Here is a 17,118-nt window from a genome sequence, read left to right as displayed (position 1 = left end):
TGATTTCAAAGTCACCTTTCAGACACGGAGACATTTCAAAATCTCCCACAGAAAAGAAAAGTTTTCAAAAAATGTGATGAAAATAAAAAAAAATAAAAAAATCACAATAAATTGATTAGATGAATGACGAAGAGCTTAGCAGACTGCAGGGAAGAGAAACCTTTATGCTGTTTTCGTTTTTGTTCCTTATTTTCTCATTGTTTTTATTTTCTTTTATCTACCGTCTTATCTACACCAAGGGGTTGTAATGAAATACAGATTTATTCATTCATTCGAATCTTAATTTGAGGTTGAACAAAGTCTGGATTAGCTTGACTTTTGTGCAACAACTTAAAAGATGAATAGATAAATATTACAGTCTCTTGTTTTGGTGCAAACAAACGGGGAACAAAACTTGACAAAGGTGTCATGAGTTTGCCGGAATTTGACTTTTGAAAAGATCTATTACATAAAAATCTTAGAGCGCAAAGAAAAAAAAAAGGCTAAAAAAGGAACAAATTTTATAAACAGATCCAGGTTTTCTTCTATTTATTAATCATTTTACACCTAAACACTTCTGTGATGTAGTTTGAATGTAAAATTAGTGCAACTGTTCTTATCTGATTATTATTTCTGCTTTCTCATATTAGCCTCACCTTCTGATATTCAGTGCTTGTGTATGCATATAGAGATAGTGCATAAATAATAAAATCTAAATTAAATGGGAAATCAGTGCAACTATTAAACAATAAAAATGTCTGATGCCTACTAGTGACTGTAGTTTTAGTATCTTCAAAACCAATTAAACCTTTTCAATCATGTATGATTCATACCTCCAATAAAAAGTAAAAATGGCTTTTTGACAAAAATACCTGAATATGATGATGGCTTATTTGTTTCTGTTGTTTTTAATCAATTTTTTTCAGAGCTTGCACTTTGTAGACGGTCCCCTGGCAGCCGTCCCCTCTGCCGTTTCTACGTTCAAATCTCACTAAAAAGAATAAAAAATGTATATACAGTGTCCCCCGGCTTATTCGCATTTCAATATTAGAGCTTAAGGCGTTTGTTTGAGACGTTTGCGTCTGAAGGAGGTGCTGTGAGGGAGGAGGGAAGCAGAGATGAAGAGCACGGCGGCCCGTCGGCCTCCTCGCCAGCTGCTAAGTCAACAGCTGGTTGCCGGTTCCTGAACCGCTACAAACCACTGCACATAGAAATGGCATCAGCTGACTCAGAAGAATATCCTGATATGCCGAGGAAGATGATCGCGGGGAATAATTATCATCTGGATGTACAATGATGGATAAAACCAGCTTCTTCTACGAAGCGACGCCCAAAACGCGCTGCTGTCGGACTGACGCGCCAACGCTTAAATTTGCAGATCGTTGCTTGCATCAAGACAAACTAATAGAGTTTCAAATGTTCTTGTTCTTGATTTTTGTTCTTGATGTTCTTGATTTTTCTGTAATGTTAAGATGGAAATATAAAGCACTGTTCAGAATAGTGAGAATGAAGTAAATATCCCATACCCAAAAGGAATACCACCTCCGATTATGAGTCTTGAGTCTAAAACTACCTGAAGACGGCTATGTTTTGAACTGAGGTAATGAGTAGAAAACAGGAACCAGGAGACTCACTGTGAGGGCGTAGGTGAGGCCCAGGCCCACCAGACCTCCAGCAGGCAGACCGTACTGAGAACTCCATATTGAGGCTGTAGCCGCCGTCAGGACGATCACCGCTCCGAGGTAGTCCTGCAGGGAAAACCCTCACAGCTCTAAGACGCTTCACCTTGAAGCTAAACCATGGCGATCAGGAGCTCCTCTCAGACCCTGCAGTCAGAATGGTTCGAGTCTCACCGTTCGGACCTCCAGCCAGCGGTTGGCAGCAGACAGAAACAGGTAGGCGGTGTTGTTGGTGTCCGTCAGCTCCAGCATGCGCTGTTTGAACCGCGCTTCATGTCTGGAAACATTTAAAAACAGAAAGAACGACGTCTTTCTTTGGGAAAATCCTTTAAAACATTTTTAAAAAAGTTATTTTATTAATTCTGTGTGTGTGTGGGTGGGGGGGGCTCTTAGAGATTATGGGGGGGTGGTTGGTCGTGAGTATTTCACAGGTGAAATACAAGCCTTAAAAAGTAGTTAAATTATGTGAATCCTTCAAAGGGATACCCCAGGGTTCAATGTAAAGACCCCTTTTGTTTGCTTTCTGTGTCAAATTATAAGAAGAAGATTCCCATAATATTTATCTTCTTCTGTCACTTATGATCCTGATATTAAGATCTTCTTAACTTTGCATTACTTGAGTTATTTTTTATTCTTCAGAGTCCTCCATTTGACTTATTCTTAGCCATAAAGCGGTTATTTTTGGTGAAAAAAATTAAACATTTTCCATGTAGTGAAGAAGGTTTGTACCGGAATGCTCTGATAGTGGTGAGACCTTCGGCTGTCTCAGAAAAGTGGCAGAGTAGAGGGAGCTGCGTGGAGTCATCCAGGTCTTGAAGGTCCCTAAAAAGAAGGTTTTATCCACATTCATAAAGCAAAGAGTAAAAGACCAAGTTCTCATTTTTTTCATTGGTCATTCAGAAAAAAACTAATATCCTTTTGGACAAAAACTTCAACATCAACTGAATAAAAATGTACACCAAGTAGCAGCTGAACTCACTTGGAGGCGACCCGGAAGTACTTCTGAATGAAGTAAAAGGCCACGGACAGAGGAATCAAGGCGATGAGAAAAGCAGGAGTGATGGAGGAGATGACCCCAATGGCTGACAGGCAGAGCAGAGTGGACCTGGTCAAAGACTCCAGGGTTGGAGGAATGTGCTGAAAGGCAGAAAGGCAGTGAGAGCATTTTGAAACTATTCTCCAGGGGATATACAGACAAAACATGTTTTTATTTGATCCACACAGCGGTCTTTAATGCTTTTACCTGGTCAATGATGTTGGTATCAGCTGAGAATCTGTTAAGGATCTGCCCCAGAGGAGTGACGTCAAAGAACCTGTGGAGAACATAACAAACGTGTTACATAAAACCCCAAAAAACAACATTTTAGAAGCTTTTCTAGCTGCTGTGACTTTCAACAAAAGAGTCCACATCTGATCGTTTCCACAAAGATTCATGAAAGACAAAAACTAACAAAAAAACAGCAGAGCAAGTTAAGGAATCTCAGTCGGTAGATTGCTTTTGTCTAAATTTATTGTAAATGTTGCCACATTAGTTTGTTTTTGTGTAAGTGGATGTATGTTTACACACAACTGAGTGTGTGTGTGTACATGCATGCGAGTATGTGAGCCTTTGTGTGTTAACATGCTTGTGTGTGTGTGTGCACGCATGTTTATGCATGTGTGTATTTGTTTGTTTGCCTGCATGCATGTGTTAGTGAATGTGTGCGTATGCGTTTCAATGCTTGTGTGTGAAGGCAGGTGTGTATGTGTGTATCTGTATGATTGGCTGGATGCATGTGTGTGTGTGTGTGTGTCTGCATATGTGTGTATTTATATGTTTTTACGCATATATATATATATGTGTATGTGTGTGTTTGCATGTAAATGGTAAATGGTAAATGGCGTATACTTATATAGCGCTTTCTACCTTCTTACGAAGGCCCAAAGCGCTTTACAGTCACAGTCCCATTCACCCATGCACACACACATTCACACACACATTCACACACTGATGGCGGCTCCGCTGCCGAACACTGGCGCCAACCTCCCACCAGAGGCAAGGTGGGGTTCAGTGTCTTGCCCAAGGACACTTCGACACATGGGCGTGCAAGGCGGGAATCGAACCTGCAATCTTATGATCATGAGTCGACAGCCCTACCGCTGCACCACGGCCGCCCGCATGTGTGTATTCATTTGTTTTTATGCATATATATAGGTGTGTATGTGTGTGTGTTTGCATATGTGTGTACTTGTAGGTTTTTCTGCATGCATGTCTATCTGTGTGTGTGTGTGTGTGTGTGTGGGTGTGGGTGTGTGGGGGTGTGTGTGTGTGTTTGAGGTGATTTTGACTTTTTGTTTTTGCTTTTTTATGTTGACAACTGTTTTTACAATTGATAGTACTTTAATTTATAAATGTATGAAAGGCGCTTTATGAATAAAGTTGGACTTGTTTTGACTGCGTGACGGTGCACGTACATGCGCCCGTGTACCTGATGGGAGCATGGAGGATCTTGTTGAGCAGGTTGTGATGCAGGTTTGTGGCTGCAGAAAGACCCAGGAACTCCACAGTGAGAGAAGTGATGAGGCATAAGGTAATTCCTGCCGCGCACAGGGTGATGAAGACGGGCAGGTAGTGGGAGTCCTGCTGTCAGTCATCAAAAAAAGCTGCTGAGTCATGAAGATCTGTCATCCTCTTTCACAACATTTTCTCTGAACGGACCCCTGAAACCCCTAGAAGGAGGCGGACGTCGTCGTACCTCGGGGATGCCGCTGCTCAGGGTTTCGTTGAGCGAGGCGGAGTCGGTTTTAGAAGAGGTCCAGACGGCGAGCCAGTAATCGATGGCAACAATGACGGAGTGCTTGATGAGTTTGGAGAAAACCATCAGGAAAACCATGAAGAAGCCGCCAGACGACAGGTAACACCAGCACACCTGAGCAGAGACGGAAACAGAGTAAAAGAGAAAAACTACATTTACTGCCAGAGGAAAATCCAAATTCCTGCTTTTATCAACTCTGAGCTCTTGTGGTAGAGCGTTTGCCTTAAGACTGGAAGGTTGCGAGTTCAAATCCCTGGTCGACCCCATTGCCTACCTGTTTTACAGTCAGCATCAAGGGGTTGGATTGGGGGAGTTAAACCATCAAATGGCCTGAGTCTGCTCCCCCAGGGGATGGGTCAAACGTGGAGAAGAAATTTCACACACCCAAGTGTGAGACTTTTATGAAACTCCTCACACTGGAATCTCTCCAAGAGAAAAAGCTTTAAACTTTCACTGACTCTGAGTTTCCCTTCCTTTATCTCCTCACGGGTCAAACAGTCCCCTGGAGGGATTCAAGTGTTTTAAAGACCAGTTTTTAACCTCTTAGGACCTGGTGTTCACATGCCTGCACGTCACATAATGGGTTATGTTACCACAGGAGTTCATTAAAAAAAATTAAAAAGAGGTTAAAGATGGTTATTTCTCTTAGAGATCTGTAGGGAAAAAAACAAACCCAAAGGATCAAAATTTGCAGTTCACCAAATGACCACTGGGGGCGTCTTCAATCCTTTAATACCAGAGCTGTTCCAGAGAACAGGACGCAACGCGTTCTTTGAAGTATCATAACTCTTCGACAACACTTTGCTGTAAAACGCTGCAACGGCCCTTTTTTCCCATCAGACTCCGGTGGATAAATTGTGAAAAACGGTTGACGAGCTACAATAGTTCATAGAACGTATTAATAAGGATCATTTTCCCCCCAATTTACGTGTGTCCGACTTCCACTAAATGCAAGTGCAGCCTTGTTACAAGACTTCATGGAGTTATTTTTCTCTCGTGTCGACAACGCAAATAGAATTTTTTCAAATCAAATTTGATTAGAGCTAAAATTGTGCAATATTAGAATAATTATTTAGAATAACACATTTCTGACTTTACTGTACGTGTCATTTTACACAAACGTGTCCCTCTAGTTGTGGATCCGACAACTGCAAAGCTTTGGCAATCAAGCACAAATAATTTCACGTCTGGCAGATCGTTTCCGCGCTTGCTGCGAATTTTGTAGCAAGTTTGTGTCCCAGTCGATGCTGAATGTGTGCTTCAGTACACCAGGCATGTTACGCGTGTTAAGAACCTTCTGGTTTTTGAAGGCACATTTAACCCGGAGAGTTTACACTGGATAAGCATGGAGGGGCTTTTTCTTCTTTCTCTACTGTTCACTAGTGCATGTTCATCACCTACAGTTGGAAGAGGCTTGCTGTAAAATGTCAAAGCGGTGAAAATCTGGTGAACGAGTCCCTGACTGGTCAAAGTTAAACCTAGTCAAACTTTCAACGGGCACTGGATGGTCGCGCGCTTTGTTTCTAGAGTTGTAGAAACTTGCGAAGCTGCGCACGAAGAGCCTTGAACGCAAAAGCCTAAAACGCTCATCTACACGTTTTTACATAGACCGAATGCAGGCCTCGAGGGCCGGTGTCCAGCATCTTCCATACAACTTGCTATTGAAGCTCCTGATGGGCAAAACGCACCTGATCCAGGTAATCGGCACCAGATAAGGCAGGATGTCTGGAAAACCGGCAGGAGCCCTGAAGTATGACGCTCCTGACACTGAAAGTGGTCGCTTGTACGCGGCGTCAAGCTCATACAGTACTTTATAAAGTAGTTTCAGGGAAACCATCCGTGACATGTTTACAATCAGCCTCAAGAGACACGAAGAGAAAAGATGGAGCCATGAACTTTTCTATTAGCGAGCAGAAGAAGAAAAGCGCAGGAGTCTGTGAGAGCCTCTCAGCCCCTTCACATTTCCAGCCACCATGAGAACTGTCCGCTCCTGATGGTCCTTTAGAAGTAGTTACCATAGCAACGATGACAAAGATGAATCCAATCTGAATTGTTTTTTGTTCTTCAGGGAAAACCTTCTGCTGAGAAATCCGAACACTGACCAAGTTTCCGTTGAGAAGATGAAACCCACCTTCCATGGAATCTTTGAACGTCTGTTGGCGATCAGGGAAAAATCGTCCTCCTCGTCTTCCTCCTCTACCTCTTCTGTTGGAGTAAATTCAAAATCTGTTTAGTGAAAACTTTGATGCATAAACAAAAGGCTCCACATTTTCTACAAAAATGCAACAGAATAAGTTTAGGACTCTCAGTTGGTAGTGCTCTGAAATCTAAAGCGTATTTCTTTCAAAATAAAATGCTTGATTATTATTATTATAATTATTTTATCTAAATATATTATAAATGTTGCCACATTTGCTTGTTTTGTACGTGTGCATGTGTGTTTATGCGTGAGTGTGTGTGCAAGCGGGTACGGTGGCCGTTTTGGTTCAGCCGTTCCGCTCCGATTGTATTCAGACTGAAAATTGGCTCCGGATTATCGGTGGAAACAATCTCTGGTTCACTTTAAGTGGGCCGAGTGTGTCCAGTCTGAATTCACGCTAAGATAATTTGTCTCTCAGTTCTTCGCATCTTCCAGAAACTTCATCATCTGTTGGAAGAATCACCTTCATCCTCGTCATCGACATGATTCTTGGCCTCTCTGGAGTAAAAAGCTCTGCGCAGGGTCTTCCTCTCCAGTGTGGTTTGACTGTCCTGCTGTGTGTCCTGCAGACGCACACAGACGAAAGGGAAAAGCTCATCAGAGAACAGAACGGCTCTAGCAGTAGATGAAATGGTGTTGAACCTTTTCCAGCTCCTGATCCTGTCTGTTCATCAGTGTTTTCCAGTGGTCGTACAGCTCAACGTCATGAGTCTGAATGTCCTTCAGGGTTCCTTCTCGAAGAATGGAGCCGTCCTTCATCGCTATGATCTGAAGATGGGATGAACCAAAGTGTTAAGTCTCCTTTATCCTTCAGGAGACACCTGGTTTGGAGGTCTTACCCAGTCTGCATGTATGAGATACTGCAGCTTATGCGTGACGAGAACCACCGTTCGCTTGTCGTCCTGCAGAAACTTGAGGATTCCTTCCTGCATCAGGTGATCGCTGAGGTGGATGTCCAACGCAGAGAAAGGATCGTCCTGCCAGAGGAGGCAGAGTGAGATGAGAAGTTCCACCGCCTGACCGCTGCACATCATCTGTACACCAGAAGACATGCGGCTCCAGGACAATCACAGTGATGTCATCCATAAAGACTGAAATGTACCCAGAACCAGGAGAACCGATCACATCGCTGAGGTCCTCTAGTTCCTATTAGTTCCACATCATCTTCACTTCACCTGCCCCTTCAGTCAATGCATTCGAAATGCTAAAGCCCTTCGATACATGTACAGCCTCGCTCTAAATGTCTGACATTTAAAGTGGCGCCCAGTAAAAGGTCAGAGGTCACGCCCACACCACAAGGTTTGTTTCCTTCAATGCCGATTTAATTCTTTAGATGTCAAATAAAAGGATCCATGAACTTAGATAACCTTTTGGAGTTGCCATGGCGACAACATGCACAGGCAACTGATCATTGACCCTTTTGACCCCCAACCCCCCCCACACACAACCCGAAGAAACAATACATGGAGACAGACTCTAACAACCCCCCCCATAAACAAGACTGAATGTTGGTCTATTTCATTTTAGTTTATTCTATTTCACTCATTTAATTTTGTATTCGTCTTATTTTTTTTGCCAGTTTTTCTTCTTGGACTGTTATTTCATTGCTTTTTTTATTATTGCTGCTTCTTTGCACTGTCATGTTAGTGAGAAACAACATCTCGTCTCACCTGTGTTTTTCTCTGCAAATACTAGGTGTGTGATGACAATGAACAGAATCTTGAATCTTGACGGATTGAATTCTTAAATATTCTTTGAATAATGAACAAAAAGCAGGAATTTAAAAGGTAAACACATTTACAGAAGCTGTAGCTCTGTCTGTGGTAAATAGATAGAATATGCAGTGTTTATTAGTGTTCATTTATTTGTAAGAGTAGCCCTGTTTTTTTAAATTAAAAAATAAGTTTAACCTTAGATGGAAAATATTATCAAAAGTAAAAATAAAGGATTAAAAATAGTAAAAACGGATTCAGTATCTTTTTTTACAAAAACGTAAAAAATGATTGTTGTCAGAGTCGGATTATAATCAAATCCTTAAATCAAATTTAAATCTTTTTTTTATATTGCTAGATTGTGTTTTGTTTTATATTCAAACCATTGTAATTTGGAGGATAAAAAACTAAAAAAGAAAACTTACTTCAGCTAGAAAACCAGCAAAAACAAACTCAAACCTGCAGCATGAACGCGTTGTTTTACATTTTGCTTGACCTCTTCAGCATGTTGTCTGCAGAAGTCCTGGTTTATTCGCAGCAGCTCTCATATTTGTTGCACATTTTCTCAATATTCCCTAACCTTGTTGGGAATGACACACCACTGCACATCTGCCAAACACCCCATAATATCTGCAACAGGGTGGATGACACAGTAAGGGCTCTTAGCACGTTAATAGATGGTGTGATATGATTAATTAGGTTGTGTATAATAAGATGACGCGTATATTCCACTGCCAAAGTGAGAGGAAAACCGAGCTGCTGACACTCTCCCCTTAAACATTATAAAGAAAACATTCCCGCCTCAGTCTCCTCAACAGCTTTACAGAGCAGCTCTTATGAAGCCGTCTAGACATTACAAAGTGTCATGAGGGGATGAGAGAACGACGTGACGGCTTTCAGAGTGAAATGAACGCTTAAAAACAATGAAAGCTGTCTGTGACAACAGGAAATGACGCACACATAGAGAGCTGATCTAGTGGGAAACTCGCGTTACGCCTCCGAAAAGCGCAAACACCCGTCCTAAAGTTACGTCCACCTCTGCAGCGCGCGTTCAATAGTCGATGTAAACGTGCGTTTCCGACTGTCACCTTCAAAACTCTTGCCTTTATGCGGGGCTCGACAGCCTAAAATTTTATGAATAAACCCTTTGATTAAATCCACAAAAAAATATAAAATATAATTTTTAGATTCAATCAGGATAATATCACTAGAATATGTTTTTTCTCATAAAGCAAACTCGCCTTTTACTTACCTTTAACATGGTGTAACTGTATTATATAGAATTAATTATCCATACATTTTTGTATACAGCAAGTACTCATTTGAAACATGAATACCAATAGAAGAGTTATTCTCTACATCAGGAGGCAGCAACAATCTTTATGTCATAAACACTTATCAACCGTGGTCTCCTCAAAAGTAGCCGTAAAAAGTGTACCTGTTGTGGTCAGTGAAATACAAAAATGTTCCCCACGAGGGTCGCAAAGTGCAGGACTTCCATTGTGCTTTCTCTAGTTGGTTGGCCCCGCCCTTGTCATTCCTGGCCAACGACTGAAGAGATCTTTAGCCACCAGTTTTAGTTTGAATCAGAAAATTCAGTCTGAATACAGACCAAAGCCAAGGTTCTGGGGTCTGTTTCAGAAAGGAGGTTAAGTGTAAACTCTGAGTGCGTTAACCCTGAAATCAGGGAAACCCTGGGTTTTCCCTTTCAGAATGGAAGGTTTGTTAAACCAGAGTAATCAGAGTAAGTCAAACCCGTTTCTGAAAGAGAGTTAACTTATACTCTGAGTCAGTGTCCATGGTTACTTACGCTGTGAAATAGAAATATAGAAATATCTTTATTTGTTATTGTACATGTACAACGAAATTACAGACAACCTAACCTGGTCGGGAGCAGGTTTTATTCTCCAAACTCAAAGTTTCTGCCGGTCCCCTCCCCTTTTTAAAAACAAACGGTATTTTTCGCTTTAACCTTCATTGCCCAAATTTCCGTCACACAGAGACAAGTGACAAGAATGGCTTGTCCTTTTTTGGAGGACCCAATAGACGAGGAGGCTGCATTAATTCATAGAGAATTATATTTACGTCGTGCCAGGATTTTGAGACCTAGACTCGATTTTTTGTCATTTCCCCATACGTTTTTGTTTGAGCGTTACCGTTTTTCATTGCAGTCAATTACATATATACAATGAAAACAACATTAGATATGTATTGCTATATAGATGTTTCATATGTCAAATATTGTCAACAAAGCCTACATCCATGACATGCTCATATTTGACCTGATTGAATTATGTTTTTATACTTCATTTTTAGCTGCTGCCATGTTCTTTTAATTCCTGCAGGATTGCATCTACATGAAAATGAAATCAGGGACATTGAATTAGATTAATGTAACAATTACTTTTAGGAAACACAATTTGCTAGTACTGCTTACTTTCTTAATCCCATATAAACCTATACCACTTGATCAATACAAGGGTAGACATAAGTTCACTTTTAAAAACACAATTGCATGTATTAATATTAAACTGACCAACGTTTGCAAGAGGGGAAAGTTAACAAGAAAGTCCTCTAAACATTACCGACGTTAAATGCATTTTCCCCCAGATTGGTTCTGTACACTATGCAGCATTTCCTGCAATTACACCAGGAATAACACTTCAAAAGTACACCTAAATATCCCCATTTTTTATTTCACACCGTACGCTACTTAAAAAGTTATTACAGCCAATATTTTATAACAATGATTTAAATGCAAACTTAGGCATTAACTGGAGCAGCTATGTTTTCCCACGCTAACTGTCTCTGTTTTGCAGATGCAGCGGTGTTGCTTTTCTTCTGGAATATGTGCTCATATTCACTGTAACTCTGCAGCAGCACGTCAAGTTCAGCTGGCGAAAAATATGCAGACCTCGTTTTTCCACGGTTGCCATGGTGACTCGTAATATCAGCGCTCCATTGATAATGGTTTCTTATAGTCGCGGTGCGCACGCTTAACTCCGAATCAGTCCACTCAGAGTTGATTAACCTAACTCCGATCAGCTTCTCTGAAACAGAAAACTCAGAGTTGTTAATCTCTCGATTGACCAACTCAGAGTTCAAGTTTGACCACAGAGTTGGTTGAACCTCCTTTCTGAAACAGGCCCCAGGACTCCATCTGGATCAACAAACGTTTCCAGTTTGAACAAACCTCGAGATTAAATGGAAGCAGCCATTTGGAAATTAGAAAGGAAAAGCCCTTCTACTGCCCCTAGTGGAAAGATGATCAACTCCAGGGCGGAAAACGTGGACCTACTTATAAACAGTGGGTTTTTAAGGAAACTTTGGATCAGAAATGCATGGATCATATATGATATAAATGGTTATATGGGGTTAAAGACTCACCAAAAAGACGATGTTTGTGTTCTGGTACAGAGCTCTGGCCACGCAGATCCTCTGCCTCTGACCTCCACTCAGATTGATGCCCTGAAACACAATCACAAACAAACTCAACAAAAGGGTTTTATGGTGAACTGTTGGAGAGAAAGGACTCAGGCTGCATTACCCGCTCTCCAATCTCAGTCTGGTCTCCAAAAGGAAGCAGGTCGATGTCTGGCTGAAGAGAGCAGGCGTCGATCACAGCTTTGTACCTGCAGAAGCAATGTCATAACCGAGACATCCACCGAGTCAAAAAACAGGACAAATGGACAAAGATCTGAGCCTTTGGATGGATTGTCCTCACAAAGACTGCAAGAGCTCCCTGAAGGCTTTACCGTTGCTTGTTGAATGGACTGCCAAAGGTGATGTTTTCCTCCAACGTGGCGTTGAGCAGCCAAGACTTCTGGGCGGCGTAGGCCACTGAGTTCCTGTTCTTGCTGCATGGTGGGAGTCGGAGGCAAACAGGCAGACGATAAGAACCATGAGTCTCAGAACCACGACGCTTGAGAGAGCAGGAATACTGATCTGATGCCTTTATGTTGGTGAAACAATAACAACGTTGCTTTACTGTTAAACCGGCTGCACACGAAAAACTGCTAAACATGGCAGCAGTGATCTGAGTATCAATTCACATATAATTCTGATCAATTAAAGCATTTATCTTTGTCGTGGTTTAGACCCAATTTAGAATATGCAGCCTAAAAAAAAAAGTAATTTTTTTCAATGAAAATCTAGGAAAATACAACATCGCTCTGATGTATTGTTTCTAAATCAAATCCAGACATAAATATCAGATCAATAATCCTGTTTGAACATTGAAGGAGCATTTGGACACCCCAAACCCCACTGCAATGCCAAACGCCGTCCACCAGGGATGATGGTTAAAACCAGGCTCGAGTTATAAATGAGACACAGCAGCACAAACACAACAGAGAGACGGCCGAGCAGCACTGCTGGAAGCATAAACAAAACATGAAGTTTTGGGGAAAAACAGGAATCAGTAATTAAAAAAATCCGTCATCTGGTGACCAATTCGAGTGTAAAAACGTTTCCAAAATGATGCAATTGATTTAGACTTCAGATCCTATTAGAAACAGCTCTATACTGTAATTTTAGCTCACTTTTCTTTAGCAAAACCTTTTTGAAAAGCGAGAAGCTTGTTAAAGTGTAATTTTAACACAATATTCTATATCTATTCAATTCATTTACTGTATTATTATTTTATTTTCCTTTTAAATGCACTTTTGGATTCGTTTCTGGATGTTTTGGTTTGTTAAATCTGTTTGATTTGACATATGAAAACATAATTTTTCTCTCTTTATGCCATTGTAAGCTACTTTGAATTAATATTTTATCTTTATGTTTCTGTTTTTTCTTTTATTTCCTTTGAATAAAAGATTTTGGATCAAAGAACAAAGACATTTAACAGTAAGCCTGGTTTGCGTTTGTAGACGTGCTTGAACTTCAATTTGCCAAATTTCGACATTTTTATCAAACTTCAATGTGTTTGTGTTAAACTAATGTTTGTCTTCATTTCGGTGCAGTGCTGGAATTTTCGATGACATGAACATAAATGAGCACTTTTGCATTTCCTTCCAATAAGTTTTATAGATAAACCACAAAAGGCCTTCTGAAGGCCACACGATAAGGAAGATGTTCCCTCTAAAAGCAGGCGTTACTCTGGAAAACACATGAACAAGGAACTGATAAAAGCAACCAGGAACCACAATGAAGCACAGATGAACTCTAAGGCTAGAAAATGTAGACATAGAAATTATTAAAGAGGTGTGGAATGATAACAATACAGCTATTGTCAGAATTAAACCCCCAAGTTTCAATGGGAATGACCAATAAAATGAAATTTTTAGTTTGGTTCAGAACAAACACAAGCTGCGTTTCCTTGCGTTTGACTATGGAGTTGTGTTAATTGGATTTGGGATAATAAATTAACATAATAGAAACACGACAATCTATGAAAAAGCCACATTTATTTAAAAAAAGTTTTTGCACTTGGAGGTGGTGGATTTTGAGGTTTATCAAAATTGAAATATTTCTCAAAACTGCAATGGAATTTTTCAAATGAATTGAGTCACATGACCGAAGGCAGCAATTTTGCAGATACCGATGGCGATGTGCTTCTTGGCAGAAGCTGGCAGCCATGGTCGCTGCACAGCGGGCGCCACCAGACGTCCCACAGCGTCACACAGCTCGTCAAAAGTTGAGCGAGTCATGTAGAATTGTTGGATCCACATATCCTCTGTAAAACCACCAACCGCCATTTCCCGAAATGGCTTCTTCTGTAGCCCCTCCCACGTGTAATAGCTCGCCACTCCACGGCCTGAAGAAGACGCCGACGTCTCCTTTGATAGATGATGAGCGCTAGAGCCGTGGCAGAAATATGAAAGTATCTGCTGTCAATCAAAGTATTGCTTTTTAATTGCGAAATTGTGTGTTTTTTTTGACGTATCTAGAATTTTAATAAAGAAACGCTAAAGACAGAACCTCCTTTGACAGTTTATTTACAGACTGATCGCATTAAGCAATAAAAAAAAAACAACAGCTGATTGTCAGGAACCATCAGCACATTTGCTTTCCTGACTCGAATGCTTCGTTCACACCGGAAATGTTCAACATGTTCAAAAACATGTTAAACGTTTACTATTTGGTGTTCACACTGGACTGTCGCTGCCCAATACTACTGCATGTACTCATAGTTGGAAGAGGCTTGGTGTAAAAATGACAAAACAGCGTAAATCTGGTGAATTTGGCTTTTTCTTTCACAGCTCTATTCCGATAAATGAAAGACTTGGTGTCATAAAATTACGACCGGGCAAAAGCCTCAATTATAAATTTGTCCTCCATGATCAATTTTCAAACGGTTGGTACTACCGTGAATTAAAAAGGACACTACCCATACGTCACTACGTTTAATGGCCGCAAGTTTTCTAAGTAGATCCCAAAAACTGACTTAAGAACTTGTATAGCCACGCGTGAACACAAGAGTTGTAAACACAGAATTCTGAAATGCGCATTTATGCGCGTCTACATAGACTTTTCAATGGAAGTGGTCGCTTGAACGACCGTTTCTGAGCCCAGTGTGAGCATGAGTGTCTGCAGCCTTCAGTGGCTTATGTTCACTTTTTTTTAAAGTTATTTTTGCAGATTTCTTTTCAAGAATCTTACTGTTCTGTTTTCATGGCTCATCACCCAAAATAAAGATTAACCTCCAAGTCCCTCCAGATTCCCTCCAGTATTAAGATCAAGGCTCTCAGAGAGCCACTCCAAGAAGTTTTTGCTTTGCCAACAATCAAAATCATCAGTGCTGTTCCTGGTGTCATTCACATCATGAAGCTCCCACTACCATGCTTAATCAAAAGAGCTTTTTAGAAATTAATCTTCTTTCTCTTTTGCTTCATTGGGGGGTTTAAACCTTTGACATTAACTGTATAAAGTAAAAAAAAAAACAACACAAAAATTGAAGTTGTGAGGAGAACGATAACATAAAAAACCTGAGGAAAAACATGAATGAAGGTACAGAAACGGCACTGTCTTCTGAGTCAACTTCAGACACGAATGAGGTTAAAAATCTGATGGGAGGGGAAATGAGGCAGCAGGAGGAGGTCAGGTGGGTCACGTCAGAGCTGGAAGAGGAGGCAGGAGATCAGGAGCAGAGCGTGTACCTCGGAGCGTCTTCGGCAGACTCCTCTGTCTCTGACCAACTGTCAAAGTCAGTGTGTTTACAGTTAAAACAGTTGACTGAGGGGGAAAAGTGCAACAAAACAGCACAAAAACAGCAAAAGAACACAAAGCTGGACACAAAAAGGGCCAGCTTCTATGCAGTGTGACGTGGGAAAGCAGCAGAAAGATTGTTTTTGTGTCAAAGCCCCGAGAGTGAAGACATGGGTGTTGACCTGCCAACCGTTTATCAAATTATAGGTCATGGAGGGGCTGTAGCCGCTGTCCGTCTGACATAATGAGGTTTGGTGGCTTCTTCTGCAATGATGTCTAATACTTGATGCTCCTCAAGGAGTTAAAGGAGTTTTCAGCTTGAAAGTAAAGGTTTGTACATTTCTAGCCTAAAAGTCCAAACACTCCCCTTGGTAACAAACAGAAAACGGTCGTCTGGCTTGATGAATGCAGAGCAATAACGCTTTAAGTTATTTCCATCCATGCAGGGGGTTGACCCACACAGGTTTTTGCGTTCTCCGGACCCAGGGAGCATCGCAGAGAAGATCATGCCTTAGTCACAACACCCTTTCTAAGTGGATACGGTCTGCAAAGCTGAACGCAGTTACCGCTCGTAGTATCAAGGTCGCAGGCCACTTGTCAAGCCTGTTGAGAAAATCTTTTTTTTTTTTTTAATAATGGGCATGCTGCAGGTTACAAGTCCCTCCTGTGCTCCGATGAAGATGTGGCTATTCCTCTCTACGACCCTTCAAGGGCCCGGACAACCCAAAAACCCTCAGCAACCGTACGAGTCAACCCCCTGTAGTGGTGCATGTGACTAAGGCTCTAACTGTGACACTGAAGATGTTGCCGGTGACATCTAAATAACATACGCTCTTTGACACACCCCAAGTTGTCAATTGTTTACGTGATCACGGTGAATCAGCTGATTTCGACACAAAAAAAAAACGTTTTTGTAACATTACCAACGTAAATTGTTGCATATCAGCGCAAAGCTGCTTTTCTCTCATCCTCCGAATCTGCTGGAATTACGCTAATTACGTCAACGGTCGAAGAGTTATGTCAGTGGAAAGGATGTCAAAGTTCAGGTATTGAAGGATTGAGAGGAGCGCAGTTCCCTTGAGGCTTGCCACCCCACCCCCAAGGGACGTCATAAAAAGGGAACGTACCATTGTCGTGTGTGTGGTAAGTCTATCGGAAGTGGCACGCACTAATGACATACGGGTGATGCTGTTCTATGGGAGTCCTTACACCAGGGGTGTCCAATTCCAGGCCTCAAGGGCCGGTGTCCTGTACGTTTTCCAATCAACCTACCGTCGAAGCTGCTAATCGGCTAAACACACCTGATCCAGGTAATCAACAGCAGATGAGGCAGGGTTTCTGGAAAACCAGCAGGTTGCCGGCCCTTGAGGCCTGGATTTGGACACCCCTACCTTACACCAAGCTCTAGAGCGAGAACTGAGCCCTTACCAACCGCATGCAAATGTCTTATGCACGGGGTGTGAACACAAACTACACCGATAGACACATTTCCTAAATTCCAACAGTCAGTACTTCCCCCTTTCTTACCTTTAAAAGTTGTAGCGGTCTACAGAGCGGTATACAACCTTGATATTTCATGCGGGCCACCCGTAAAGACAGTTGTG

The 17,118-nt window shown here is 41.4% G+C and overlaps 1 protein-coding gene across 19 annotated transcripts in view; it reads right to left on the bottom strand.

Annotated features, from left to right (window-relative positions):
- Positions 1 to 17,118, bottom strand: part of abcc9 (ATP-binding cassette, sub-family C (CFTR/MRP), member 9) — a 65,786-nt gene that overhangs the window by 18,765 nt on the left and 29,903 nt on the right. For 6 of the 19 annotated variants that reach the window (XR_013653684.1, XR_002293124.3, XR_002293125.3 and 3 more), the window contains 14 exons: positions 12,121 to 12,222; positions 11,913 to 11,997; positions 11,753 to 11,833; positions 7,493 to 7,630; positions 7,296 to 7,421; positions 7,117 to 7,216; positions 6,585 to 6,658; positions 4,394 to 4,567; positions 4,127 to 4,281; positions 2,902 to 2,971; positions 2,638 to 2,795; positions 2,388 to 2,480; positions 1,833 to 1,935; positions 1,614 to 1,727 (listed from right to left, as the gene is read on the bottom strand). Coding sequence is in view for 9 of the 19 variants with exons in the window: in XM_020714292.3 (XP_020569951.1) it covers positions 1,614 to 1,727; positions 1,833 to 1,935; positions 2,388 to 2,480; positions 2,638 to 2,795; positions 2,902 to 2,971; positions 4,127 to 4,281; positions 4,394 to 4,567; positions 6,585 to 6,658; positions 7,117 to 7,216; positions 7,296 to 7,421; positions 7,493 to 7,630; positions 11,753 to 11,833; positions 11,913 to 11,997; positions 12,121 to 12,222 (1,573 nt within the window). In the remaining 10 variants the exon portion in view is untranslated. Of the gene's footprint in view, positions 1 to 1,613; positions 1,728 to 1,832; positions 1,936 to 2,387; positions 2,481 to 2,637; positions 2,796 to 2,901; positions 2,972 to 4,126; positions 4,282 to 4,393; positions 4,568 to 6,584; positions 6,659 to 7,116; positions 7,217 to 7,295; positions 7,422 to 7,492; positions 7,631 to 11,752; positions 11,834 to 11,912; positions 11,998 to 12,120; positions 12,223 to 15,465; positions 15,505 to 17,118 lie in introns of all 19 variants that reach the window. The other 13 variants (XR_002293121.3, XR_002293122.3, XM_078941976.1 and 10 more) reach the window with 3 other exon arrangements.

Source organism: Oryzias latipes, chromosome 23, assembly GCF_053564925.1.
Source record: "Oryzias latipes strain Hd-rR chromosome 23, Olatipes_Hd-rR_3.1".
NCBI lineage: Eukaryota > Metazoa > Chordata > Actinopteri > Beloniformes > Adrianichthyidae > Oryzias > Oryzias latipes.
Note: the sequence above shows the minus strand (reverse complement) of the source record. Positions and strands in the feature narration are given on the sequence as shown.